Consider the following 14,140-nt stretch of genomic DNA (forward strand, 5'->3'; position numbering starts at 1 on the left):
TTTATATAGAGAGTACCCATGTCCCTAGACCTTCAACAGCAAACTGTATTCTAGTATTGCTATTATTATCATTATTATGTGTTTGTCAGTATAATAGGAAAATGATATTCCATTGTTCTAAAATCCAGCTCTTTGGTGATCACTGAGGCTTAATGTTGTCTTATACATTTTTGGTTATCTAAAACAGATAGACATGGAAGGGGAATTTTCTAAATGTCTATAAGTAGTCCTGCACAATTTCATCAGCGTCACTGTGCAGAGATCCTTTAGCTCAGGCTGTATGTAATGGCAGTAAAATTATGGAAATATAATGGTTAATCAGGCAGTGAAAGGAACAGTTCAGTCAAAAACTCTGATCTAATTTCCTTTAAAAATAAAGAATATTTATAATTTAGTGAAAAATTGTGAGACTAATTTTCACAAGGAGATGCAAATGGTTTAGATGATTTCATTTTCTCTGCAAGATATAATATGAAATATAAATCTTATTGAAACTGCATATTTACTTTGGTGAAGTGTTACATTTTGAATATATTTAATCATTTCAGTTTTTGTGCATTTACTTTCCTTTTTAAAAGCAACTCCATTCAAAATGTGACTTGAATTGAGAATATTTTTATCTGTCCTTGATTTCCAAATTCATATTAAATGATCATTTATGTGATGATGTATGAGATGTTCCTTGAAATGTGTCTGTTCAAAAACTTAAAATGTTATTGGCAGGAAATTGGCCTTATTAAGATTTAGTCATTGCTGTGTAACAAATTACTCCAACATTTCAAAGCTCAAAACAACAAATGTTTATTATCTCACACATTTTCTGAGTATCAGGAAGCCAGAAGCAACATGGGTGGGTGGTCTGGCTTGTGGTCTCTCATGAGACTATAGTGACACTGTTTGTTAGAGCTAGGCTCTGAATACTTGACTAAGTCTGAAGGTTCTGCTGTTAAGCTCACTCATATGATTGGCAGACCATATTTCCTCAGTAGGGCTGCTCAGGATGGACATGGACTTCCCCAGAGTGAAATTCCAGGGATAGAGTTGGATGTCAGTACCCTTCTTTTAGCACTCCAAATTACATAATTTTCAAATGGCTAAACCTAAATGCAGTTTAAAAGGATTTTCTGATACATACAAATGTCTAACAGCCATGTGAAAAAATGTTCATGATCATTAGCCATCAGGGAATTCCAAATCAAAACCACATTGAGTTACCACCTTACACCAGTTAGAATGGCAAAAATTAACAAGGCAAGAAACAACAGATGTTGGAGAGGATGTGGAGAAAGGGGAACCCTCTTACACTGTTGGTAGGAATACAAGTCGGTACAGATACTAGAAAACAGTGTGGAGATTCCTCAAAAAATTAAAAATAGAGCTACCCTATGACCATGCAATTGCATTACTGGGTATTTACCACTAAGATACAGATGCAATAGAAAGAAGGGCCATATGTACCCCAATGTTCATAGAAGCAATGTCCACAATAGACAAACTATGGAAAGAGCTGAGATGCCCTTCAACAGATGAATGGATAAAGAAGATGTGGTCTATATATACAGTGGAATATTACTCAGCCATCAGAAAGGATGAATACCCAACTTTTGCATCTACATGGATGGGACTGGAGGAGATTATGCTGAGTGAAATAAGTCAAGCAGAGAAAGTCAATTATCATATGGTTTCACTTACTTATGGAACATAAGGAATAACATGGAGGACATTAGGAGAAGGAAAGGAAAAGTAAGGGGAGAAACCAGAGGGGGGCAGATGAACCATGAGAGACTGTGGACTGGGAGAAATAAATTGAAGGTTTTAGAGGGGAGGAGGGTGGAATGTTGGGTGAGCCTGGTGTTGGTATTAAGGAGGGGACGTACTGCATGGAATGCTGGTTGTTATACGTAAACAATGAATCTTGGAACACTACATCAAACACTAATGATGCGGGCGCCTGGGTGGCTTGTTGGGTTGGGCCTCTACCTTCGGCTTCGGTCGTGGTCTCAGGGTCCTGGGACCAAGCCCTGCATTGGGCTTTCTGCTCAGCAGGGTGTCTGCTTCGTCCTCTCCCTCTGTCTACCTCTCTGCCTACTTGTGATCTCTCTGTCAAATAAATAAATAAAATCTTAAAAAAAAGAACTAATGATGTATTGTATGGTGACTAACATAACACAATTTAAAAAAAAAAGGATCTTCTGATTTTTTTTAAACATATTTCACCTTTATTGTTTTCTTGAGGATTTAAATCAAATTCCACTGTTTAAATGAATTAAAGAAACTTAAGTATGTGATTTTAAAGAAGTGTTTAAACATTTTCTTATGTATGAATCCTCTTTCTTACAGGTGCTTAGCTCTAATGTTAAAATTCTTATTAATAATAATAATAATATCAATATTATTCATTATATGTTAATAATAATTAATAATATTATTCTTATTAATAATTGTTATTATTAAGATTTTATTTATTTACTTGAGAGAGAGAGAACATGAGAGGGGAGAGGGTCAGAGGGTTAAGCAGACTCTCTGTTGAGGAGGAAGCCCAATACGGGACTTGATCTTGGGACTCCAGGATTATGACCTGAGCCGAAGGCAGTCACCTAATAACTGAGCCACCCAGGCACCCTCCCTCTGTGTTTTTTATTTGAATAAACTTTCAGCATGGCTTCTTCTCCTCCAAAGGTTTAAAATGAGAATGACGTCAATAGTAACTTTCTATTACTTGAGACCTAGGTAGGATTGATGTCACTGTCATGGGTGGGAAGGATTTTAATATAGCCCTTTTGTTACAAAATTGCTTTTCATTGTCTTTAAACAATAGATACTTAACTGACCTAAAATAACCTCATTTTATTCTAGGTCCCCTAAAAACCCAGAACAGAAGATCATTAAAAGAGTGATTGCTCTTGAAGGAGATATTGTAAAGTAAGTACTGAAACTGTTGTTTTTAAGTTCAAGTTATAAATTCTAGAATTTCATTGAGTTTTAAATCGTATCACTTGGGAAGTTCACTCAATTCAGAGGACCAAAGCTTTGGAGACATCCCAAATGAACTGGTATGTCTTCAGTGAGCCTCATCAACCATTTCAGGACGTAAGGCAAATATAGCCTCTTGATTATATTATTATCTTTTATCTGCAAGGCATATGAGAAATAAATATTAACTGAAATTGACCAGGTTTTCTAAACTGACCACTAAATAATTGTGTTTTCAAATATTAAAATTAGCATGATTGTTTTAGGTTATGTTATTAAGGTTTATTTTAGACAAATTTATGAACATCTATTATTTCAGAAGCAAATACAGAAACTTGAAGTGGGAGATTTTCTATATGTGTACTCACAACCCTGAGATCACAATTTGAGCTGAAATCAAGAATCGGATGCTTAACCAACTGTACCACCCAGGCACCCCAATATTCAGAAAATTTTCTGAGCCTGTTTGCCAAAAAACTTAATTCAAAAATATCTATATTAATGACCCTATGGATTAAACAATCTCATTAAAATGAATCTCAGTTGGTTTTAACACAGAATCAAAGCCAGCACTTCTCACAGGATGGCCAGAGGATCGCTGGGCATTCCCAAGACCCTTTGAGAGGGTCAGTGAGATCAGAACTGTTTTCCTAATAATACTAAGATGCTGTTTGCCTTTCACTCTCATTTTCTTTTGAGTGTACAGTGGAGTTTTCCAAGGTTATGTGATGTGTGCGATGCCATCAAATTGAATGCAGGAGTGGATATTGGAATATGGCTGTCTCCTATTCATCCAAACACTAAACGGATTGGCAAAAATAGAAAGAAATGCTACTGATCTCACCACTTTTTTCTTTTGTTTTAAAAAATAATTATACTTTTCATTAAACACATCTTTGTATGTGTTAACATATAGGTTTATTATTTTTTTTAGATTGAATCTATAAAGATTTTTTTTTTAATTTACCATTTTCGTTTCCCATATGGTAAATATTGACAGAGTGTATTTTCTAATGTGGTAAATATTGACGAACAGTTCTTTGAGAGCCTTGGTTATTTTTACAAGTATAAAGGAGTCCTCACACTGTTTGCAGTGTGAGAACTTGCTGATGTAGGAATGGATGGCAAAAATGTTCATGTCATGATAACCTGTCCATGAGTAGTGTGCGTTACATGAATGGAGCTATTGCAAGATGGTTTGAATGGTTCATATTTATGAATATTTGTACAGTCTTTTTTGTTTTAAAAGCTTTTTTGAGGTAAGATTTATATACTGTACAGCTCACCCATTTTAAATATACAGTGTAATGAGTTTCAGTATATGTATATAGAGTTGTGCAAGCCTCACCACAGTCTGATGTTCGAACACTTCCATTACCTTTAGAAGTTCCCTCCTCCCATTTGCACTTACGTGAGGCTCCCACTAGTCCCAGTTGGCAAGTCCCAGGCAACCAGGGATCTGCATCTAAATAAATGGTATTATACAATGTGTAGTCTTTTATACCTGTGTTTCCACTATGTATGTATATCTGTAATTTTTACTTTTATGGTTCCATTGTATGGACCTACCGCATTTTGTATGTTCATTTATGAGGTAATGAACATTAGAATTTTTCCAGCTTAGGGATATTATGAGTAAAGATATGAACATTTATATAAATGCTACAGACGTGTGTCTTCGGGTAGAAATGCGTTTTTATTTCTACTGAAATGTATTTGCATGTATCACTGTTAAAATGCCTATATTCCTAGAGATGCTAGCGATTATGGTGAAGTAGATGTTTAACTTTGGTTAACTACCAAACTGTTTTCAAAAGTGGCTATAATATTTTATGTTCTATCAGCAATGCACAAGGGTTGATTTCCTTTGTATCCTTGCCAACACTTGGTATTGTGATTATTTCTCATTAGCCATCCTCATAGGTGTAGAGTAGAAACTCATTGTGGTTTTGATTTACATTTCCCTGAAGGCTACTGATGTTGAGAATGTTTCCACATGCTTACTTGCCTTGTGTATATTTTTTTTTTTGTCTTTTCAATGTATTTGCTCATTTTGTACCGGTTATTTAGTATTTTGAATTATAAGAGGTCCTTTTATTTTGATTCCATAAATAGATTGGGCATTTAGGGGAGGATGAGTATGTATAATAATGTGATTTTAGTCAGGTTTGAGTGTATTTATATCAAAGAATTTAGTTTTTGTTATGTGTAGGATCTGTGTGGTCAGTTTGCAGAATTTGGCGATTGCTTTCTGTTTTGAAGATCCTGTCCAGTCTTCTGATTTCAGTAAGAAACTGTGAAGAGCTGTAAATTTGGAAAACTATTTGATATACATCCATAAATGTCCAAAATGTGCTTTTTTATTTTTTTTAAAGATTTTATTTATTTATTAGAGAGATAGAGAGAGACCACAAGTAGGCAGAGCAGCAGGCAGAGGGAGAGGGGGAAAGCAGGCCCCCCCAGTGAGCAGGGAGCCTGATGTGGGGCTCGATCCCAGGACCTGGCGATTATGACCTAAGCTGAAGGCAGCTGCTTACCTGACTGAGCCACCCAGGAGCCCCCAAAATATACTTTTAATATTTGGATGACAGTTTGTGTGGATGTGATGCAAATCCTATTCAGGGAATGAGTCAGCATATAAAATATACGTCATATTAAAAGATTAAAGCTGATCACGAAAGACCAGCATTGGATTATATTTATGGTATATGAAATGTCCAGAATAGGCAGATTCATAGAGGCAAAAAATAAGGGTTCCCAGGGGCATGAAAAAGGGGATTGAGAGATATGGGTACAATTTTTTTGTTGTTTTTTGGTTTTGTTCGTCTGTTTGTTTTTGGTAGGTGGTATGAGAATGTTGAAAATAAATGTATGAAAATAAAGTATGATAGTTCCACAGCTCTGTGACTATATTAAAAACAATGCATTGTACATTTTAAATGGGTAAGTTACATGTTACATAAATTACATCTCCATAGGCTATTTAAAAAAAAAAAAAAGTTAGTCAACAAAGAGAGCAAAAATTTTATCTATGTCAAATAATCTAACAAGATTAGGAATGTCAAGGGATTCATTTTACATTATAATCCAAAGAGAACACAGCTTTAATTCAGATGTATCATTATTGGTCACTAGCTGAAGAGTCAACAATGTGAGATGGTAAAACTTGGTCAGACAAAAAATACTCTTTGTAATTAGAAATCAGTATGTGTAAATACTGTGTTGGGTTCACAGAGTGGCTGAACTAGAAGGAGGGTTATTGGTACCGGGCTGGGAGATGAGGGGAAAGGAGATAGGGATCTATCTTTTTTTTTTTTTTTAAGCCTTGCTTCCCCCCCCACCCCCAATTGCAACCCACATGGGGAAAGGCTGGCTGCTTTGTTGTGTGAAAATTAACACTTTGGACATGTGGCCCTTTTTGTCTCTTTTTACTACACTTCTATCATGAAGCAATGAGTAACATAGGAATGGAAGTACCAAGACTCAAGACTTTCCCAGTATGTAGGCTCTGAAACCTTTGTGATAATTGATTAGAAAAATAAATTTTTTGTATTTCATGTTTTAAAAAAAAAATGAAAATTTTATTCTTCTGAATAAAATAGGTGCTTAAAAATTCTAGGCTTCCTGGGCTTCAAATTAATAATTGGATATATTCCTGTAAAAATTTCCTAACAGCACTGAAAAATATTAAGAGGTATTAGGTAAAACAGTATTATTTACTGATATGCTTACCTCTTTTTGTCTATGACCCATTTTTTAAAATTATTTTTATTAACATGTTATTAGCCCCGGGGGTACAGGTCTGTGAATTATCAGGCCTACACATTTCACAGCACTCACCATAGCACATACCCTCCCCAATGTCCATAACCCCATCTCCCTCTCCCTACTCCCTCACCCCTCAGCAACTCTCAGTTTGTTTTGTGAGATTAAGAGTCTCTTATGGTTTGTCTTTTTTTTTTAATGCTGAAGCATATTTTAAAAAATTTAAAAATATGCTGTCTTTCTTCCATTAGAAATAATTTGTCTATTGGTGTCCTAGCTTTTGGTAGACAAGGTGCTTTGGCCTGTGATGTGGACTTTCCCTTCCCGGTCTTACCTTGGGTAATACTTGATTACTTATTAGACAAGCTAAACCTGAATGCACATCACCAGATTTTTTTTTTTTTTTTTGGAAAGTACTTGGTATTTCATAAAATGATCAAAGAAAAAAATCTGACTTATTAGGACTCACCCTTTTCATGGATTTTGTAGTATTTTTATTGTGAATTATACATAATTAGTGGGTAGAGAGGAAACAATTATCTTTTCAGAGCTAAGCAATTTCAAGACTTAATCTAATTGTCAATTTAATGTTCTGTTAGTTATAAAAAAAAAGATACATAGTAAAATGTAGTTTAAAGAGCATTATTTTAAAGATAATTCAGCAGATGGTTGACTGATGTTTTGTTTCTGCCTGGTGAAAGAAGTGTGACAGAAGCCAGGGATCAGCCTCACCTCACTGAAGACTAGAAATGGGACTACGGCTAGATTTCCGGCTTCTGTGCACCTGTACCCTCTATCCTTCTGTTTGCCTGTCTTGCTTGTGTTCCTATTGGCTTTTGCTCCATTGCCAACTGTTGACTTCCTTGGATGTGCCTTTTGTTTAAACTACCTGAGAGAAAGCTGAGTATGTCCCTCTGAGGTGCAGAACTAGTTTATGTCCACCTGACATGCCACTGGTCAATCAATTCATGAGCTGCCGTTGGGGCGGGTGCCCTTCCTTGGTCTGGCCCGTTGTGGCTGTCTTGGCCAGTCACCTAGTACAGACCCTTTGGCTCTAAGGAACCTCTCTGAAGGGGCTTGTATGTCTGGCAGACACTGTGAGGCCTGCCAAACTGGGACACTGTAGTCAGCACTCACTTCACTTAGCTTCAGCCTTTGAAGCCTCATGTTCAATAGAACTATAAGCTGTTCTCCTTGGTCATAGCTTTGACCCTACCCTCTGGGGAAGATTGAGTAACTGATTTAAATTACAGAAATAACACAAACTGGAAAAATTCAAAATGCTATCATGAACATTGTTGCACACATACTTTTGGACAGTAGTGTGTTTATTGTTGTAGAACGGATAGCTAGAATTAGAAATACTAGGTCAACGTATGTTGTTGTTATTGTTGTTGTTTTTATTTTTAGTTCTAGTGTATACAGCCAGATTTCCCTCCCAAGAGGTTTGCTTCCCATCTCACCAACCTATTTATACTCTTACCAAGGCTGCATTTGAAATGCAAACGAAATGCAAAATACGCATTTCAGAGGAGGCGGGTTTAAAGATCAAATGCAATGAGGGAGTGGTGGACTTCAGATTCAGAAGTCAAAGCATTTCAACACCAGTTCTGAAATGAGTTTAGATGATTAGGTTCTATTTACTTTAATCAGATTGCTGACCAATAGGCCTTAGAAACAGTCATTTAAGGAACACTGGTGTAGCCACTAGAGAGACATAATTGAAGAGAAGAGACAAAGCCCCTGCTCTCGTGGAGCTTATATCCTAGTGGTTAGAAGCAGATAACAGGCAAATACATAACACATAATGCAAGACATAACACTGAGCTAGATGTGCTAAAGAAAAATAAAGTCAGAAAGGGTGTATAGAGTGGAGGTTCAGGGACCGCTATTTTAGGCAGGATGTTCACTATGAACCACTCTAATGAGCAGATACGTAGCAGACTCTTATATTACGGGAGGAAGGAAGAGAGCCATAGTAGGATCTGGGACAAAGGCAGTTCACACCAAAGGAATAACAGATTTAATCCTGAGAAGGGTACACAGTAAGTGAGTTTAAGGAATCGCGAGAAGTCAGGATATCAGACCCAACTGAACGAGGAAAATTCAGGTAGGAGACTAGTATCAGAAGTTCGCAGAACTCCGTGGGTCATAGGAAGGACTTTGGATTTTATTGTAGTGGGATGGCAAGCCCGTGGAATGTTTTGAGTCTTGAGTGATCGGATGTGATTGGCATTTTTAAAAGATCCCTCTGTGCTGTGTGGAGAATAGACGAAAGGGAGGCAGTCTGACCCAAGTAACTGGTCAAAGTATTTTTCTCTTGAGGAAATAATACATAGCTTCTTCTAAAAGTGGCTAAGTATCTTTGTTTGTGACATGAATGATGACTACTTTGATTTGAGATTTTCAGAGTGACTCATAAAAGTAGTCACATTATTTGTAATCACAGTCATTATGGTTATATTGACAAGGCAAAAGTAGAGTTGAAGCATTTGTTCAGTGAATTCAGCCAAATACTCCTAAGATGGTAACAGAGGTGAGTTTTGCAAGTCTGAAATTTCTGTCATGATGTCAACATTGATTAACATCACAAGACAGTTGCTTGATTGTGTGGAGAACTTAGCTAGAAATCTAGCCATTTTCATCAAGTTTGCCCAAATGGGTCTGCTTATCTGTAACAGGAACAGTAAAAAGCTAATGAAAGTAATATTTAGACAAGGCCATTAGTTCCACCAAAATATTTTTCATAGTTATTTGCTTTTTCTTATTAATTTGTTATGACTCACATAGAAAGGCTATTTTAGAAAAAGATAAAATGAATACAAAGCACCAAACTGCAGGAAGTCAATATGAATCAACCGCAACTGAAATTGTAAGACATCAACATTTTTTACTGGGCACTTGTACTTCTGTTTCACAGATTTTCTCAGCCCCGTCAAAAATGAAGCCTTTTATCATTTCCCTTCTTACTTACTAAAATACACTTTACAGATAGATACTTGGAATCTGGGAATCTATGTCGTTAGCGAGCTCCAAGAAGTAAATCGCCAGTGAATCCCCAAACTAGGACACTCTTAAGAGTGAAAGGGGATGATGATTATGTTGGAATAATTAGCATGGGGGGGCTGCCAAGACAAACTGCAACAAATGGTCGCCCTACCAGTGAAACGTAATCTACTTTATAATTCACTTTACATGATTTGATTTTCTTTAGTTTGTGGTTCGCCTTGTTCAGGAGAATTCCAAGAAGGGTTTGTAGAGAACAATCACTTCCTGGCCCCAGGGAGGCCTTCGGTTGGGCAGGATCAATGATATTGTGGAGAGGCCTGCCCTGCTCACAACACAGTCATTTCCATGCTGGAAAGGACAGTGTAGGACTTTCTGTAACAACTACTGATCCTGCAAAATATCTTGCATTAAAGAACCATGAGACTTCTCTCACTGTAAAATATTTAAATCATAATTCCTCTTCAGGTCTGGAGACTATATTGTAAAATGTCCAAACACCCTAAGTTATTAAAAATAACTATCTGATATTAGCAAAAAAAAAATCCATTGAATCACTAGAAATGAAACATTTTAAAACTTGTTGATTTTAAGTGTGCTATTGAAGATACGGAAATCAATATTAGCCTATCACAGATGGTTGAATCATATTATGTTCCAGGAAAGGATGAAGCTTTATAGGAAGAAAAACAAAACTAAATTGAGTTTTCCCCAGTAAAACTAAAAATGATGCCTGTTTAATAACTTTTTTTTTTTTTTTTTATGCAGTAGCTCTGAATAATAGATTAATTTATCTCTGTGGCACTCTGAAGACCGTGTATTGATTTATGACATTTTTGGTAGATTAGGATTTAGGAATATGTTCTTTCCTAAAAGAAAGGACAGAATAAAGATGAAATTTGAAAAGATACTTGTGTCCAGGACCCTGATAAAGATTGTGGAATAGAATTGTTTCAGAGCATGGAAGCTAATGGTTTTATTTTATGGTTCTCCAATGGGACACAGGTAAGTGGTTGCTTTTGAAGACAGGAAGATATTTGTACACTGGGCCTTAGCTGTTAGTGATTTGAGCAGAAAAGACTTTCACAAATTTCTGAGCCACTTAAGCCTGGTTTAGTTTGAATTCTGAATTTTCTCAAATCAAAATGGCACAGCACATCCTTGTTAAGTGCTTAGCTTCTGACCAATTCTACTATTTAATAGGTAAGATCTTGAGCATGGAATTAAGTATTCCAGGGTCTGTCCAATAAGGGTTAGTTACCACTAAATTAGAGGCATTTGTGAAAAATCATCAGTTTCGCTCTGATGTCGACCTGAGAAATTATTAATTTCTCCTGGACATTCTTCCCTTCCTCTTGAAAGAAAGAGAATTCTTTACTAAAGAATTATGGACTGGTAGGTAACCCATGGCTTTTTGGAATCTTTCTTTTTTGTAGATGCAGATGATTATTTCTCACACTGCTGCTGTATCTGTGAATAAAAATAGAATTGCTGAGGGGCGCCTGGGTGGCTCAGTGGGTTAAAGCCTCTGCCTTCGGCTCAGGTCATGATCCCAGGGTCCTGGGATCGAGCCCCGCATCGGGCTCTCTGCTTGGCGGGGAGCCTGCTTCCTCCTCTCTCTCTCTCTCTGCCTGCCTCTCTGCCTGCTTGTGATCTCTGTCTGTCAAATAAATAAATAAAATCTTTTAAAAAAATGGAATTGCTAATAAAAATTCTGTGCATTAGCAGTAGGTAGTTCTTCATCACCACCAGAGAGACAGCCACTTTAAGTTTATGTGCAAAAATGTTGATCTGGATTTTTTTTTAAGATTATTTATTTATTTATTTGACAGAAAGAGATCACAGGTAGGTAGAGAAGCTGGCAGAGAGAGAGAGAGAGAGAGAGAGAGAAAAGCAGGCTCCCCGCCGAGCAGAGAGAGCCATGCGGGACTCGATCCCAGGACCCTGAGATCATGACCTGAGCCGAAGGCAGCGGCTTAACCCACTGCGCCACCCAGGCGCCCCTGATCTGGATTTTTAAGGTCGAGATTATTTCTATAATCGATTTAGCAGCATAGGGAGGTTTTCAGAGGCACTACACCAACTGCAGTGTGTACATGTTCACGTAGGAGGGTGCGGTTGCTGGAAGTCAGTAGGCTACTTAGACTGAATTGCTTTTTCTAATGATGGTGACAGCGAGGATTGTGGTCCTCTCCTCACCCCCATTAGTGGTTTCTCTTGCTTCATTTTTGAACTTACTCTGCCTGTCTCTTGAATAGGATTCTTCTTTAGATAAAAAATCATCACTATTCATTCTCTTATGCATAGTCATTGATTCATTCGGTATGTCATGGAGGTCAGGTGCACAAACTATAAATTCAGACTTCCTTGGTTTGTATCCCAGCATTGCCACTTCTTGCGATACTTTACCAAATTACTTAATTCTCTAAGCTTAATTTCCCTCATCTGTAAATGGAAATTACAGTAGTACTCCCTGGAGTACTCTTCAGGATAACATGATATAGTGGCTATAATTTGGCGAGCACAGTGCTTGACACCTAAGAATGTATTCAGTAATTATCAGATATTCTTAGAAGCAGTCACGATTTAATCATTGTTTATTGAGTGCCTGGAATATTTACTGTGTGCTAGACACTGTGTAGGATTCTGAGGTTGTGAGTATGAAAAGCCATCGATAGTTCGTGCCTTCCTGACATTGATGCTCTGGTGGAAAGGCAACAAAAGCAACAAAGAAATAAAATTGCCACCATAAAAATGTACAAAGGTCCCTGGAACATCCCTGTAGGGACAGCATCTGGTCTACCTAGGGAGCTGGGCTGTGTCGTACTCAACTTTCTGGTTAAAGTTTGAGATGAATAGGAGATCTCCAGCTCCCTTCTTTTTCTTTTTCTTTTCTTTTCTTTTTTTTTTTTTAAGGTTTTATTTATTTATTTGACAGACAGAGATCACAAGTAGGCAGAAAGGCAGGCAGAGAGAGAGAGAGAGGGAAGCAGGCTCCCTGCTGAGCAGAGAGCCCGATGTGGGGCTCCATCCCAGGACCCTGGGATCATGACCTGAGCCAAAGGCAGAGGCTTAACCCACTGAGCCACCCAGGCGCCCCTCCAGCTCCCTTCTTAATTGCAAAAGCAATACAGGCTTAGTATAATTTAGGAAAATTGAAACGATAGTGGAACATATGGGGTAAAATGAAAAAGTCTCTTTTCCCTCATACTTCTAATCACACTCCCAGAGGTATATATGGTTTGGATCCTGATCTATGTCTCCTGGTAGGAGATTGGAAGGTTTAGAAAAATATTTATATCATAGCATTTTTCCTTGAATATTCCAGAAGGAAAAAAACACATACTTCAGATATATCTATAATAATTTATGTGTTCTGGTGTGTGTGTTACACAGATAGGTACACCTATTTTATAGTAATATACTTGTATACCTCTCCTAGGTAGGTATTTGAAAACATGGCAACTTCAGAATTGCTTATTTATAAAGTTCCGAATAATAAATTATACTCCTAGGAGTAATGTACACAAAGATACTGTGTGCAAATTATTGGGTAACAATAATATGTGACCCAGACAAAACCATTTATAGAAAATTACAGGCAAGAGAATGAAAGTGAATAGTAAGTAATATCCTTATTATTTAATGTTCTTCCTATTCAAGTCATCATATCTAAAAGGAATTAGAACCATCATGTTCTCTCCAGGCAGTATATAACCTGAAGTGACTGGGGGTGGGGGTGGGGTTCAGGGAGGAAACCCATTGCTTAGCTTAATTAGGGAAAATTTTCCGCACCTGGGAGCCTAGCAGGATGCTCTGGTCTGGCTCCATCCTTGTTAACATCTTCTTGCTGCCCTCCAGAATACAGTAGTCAGTCTCTAACCTGGATGGTTTTCACTAAGCTCCTTTCCTCTGTTTTTGGGCTGACTTTGGGGACTTTACTCCCCAATTCTGCCACGAGCCTCCCCCGCCTCCCCCAGTGCAGACAGATCATGGGAGGTGCTGTCACGGAGCCTGATATTTCCTACCAGGGAGCACATCACACTGGGGGCTGGTCAGTGCATTAATCTAGTCGCCTTCTTCGCTGCTGGCTTAATTAGACTTCTTAGTAGTATAACTTTTTGAAGTTGTGGCCTGCAAGTAAAAAATGCAGAAAAATGCTGACTTTTGTACACTCCTTTGAACAAAGTATTGATTTTTATTTATTTATTTTTTCTTTGCTCACAGTGACGTAAGTCTGTCAAATATTTGGAAAAGACATATAAGTATCATTATCTTAGTAGGAAACTAAAAAGATGGTCTTAAAATACCTTTTTAACGAAGCTTAAGAAGCATGCCAGAAAGATTTAAGAATATTTCAGCCTGAATAATTACTTAATAATTAAGGAACAGATAG

General features: G+C 37.3%; 1 protein-coding gene across 4 annotated transcripts in view; it reads left to right on the forward strand.

Moving 5' to 3' along the window:
- IMMP2L (inner mitochondrial membrane peptidase subunit 2) overlaps positions 1-14,140 on the forward strand; it is an 866,166-nt gene that overhangs the window by 584,502 nt on the left and 267,524 nt on the right. For all 4 annotated transcript variants that reach the window (XM_032304756.1, XM_032304753.1, XM_032304755.1 and 1 more), the window contains one exon: positions 2,857-2,922. In XM_032304756.1, coding sequence (XP_032160647.1) covers positions 2,857-2,922 — 66 coding nt within the window. The remainder of the gene's footprint in view (positions 1-2,856; positions 2,923-14,140) is intronic.

This window comes from Mustela erminea, chromosome 11 (assembly GCF_009829155.1).
Source record: "Mustela erminea isolate mMusErm1 chromosome 11, mMusErm1.Pri, whole genome shotgun sequence".
NCBI lineage: Eukaryota > Metazoa > Chordata > Mammalia > Carnivora > Mustelidae > Mustela > Mustela erminea.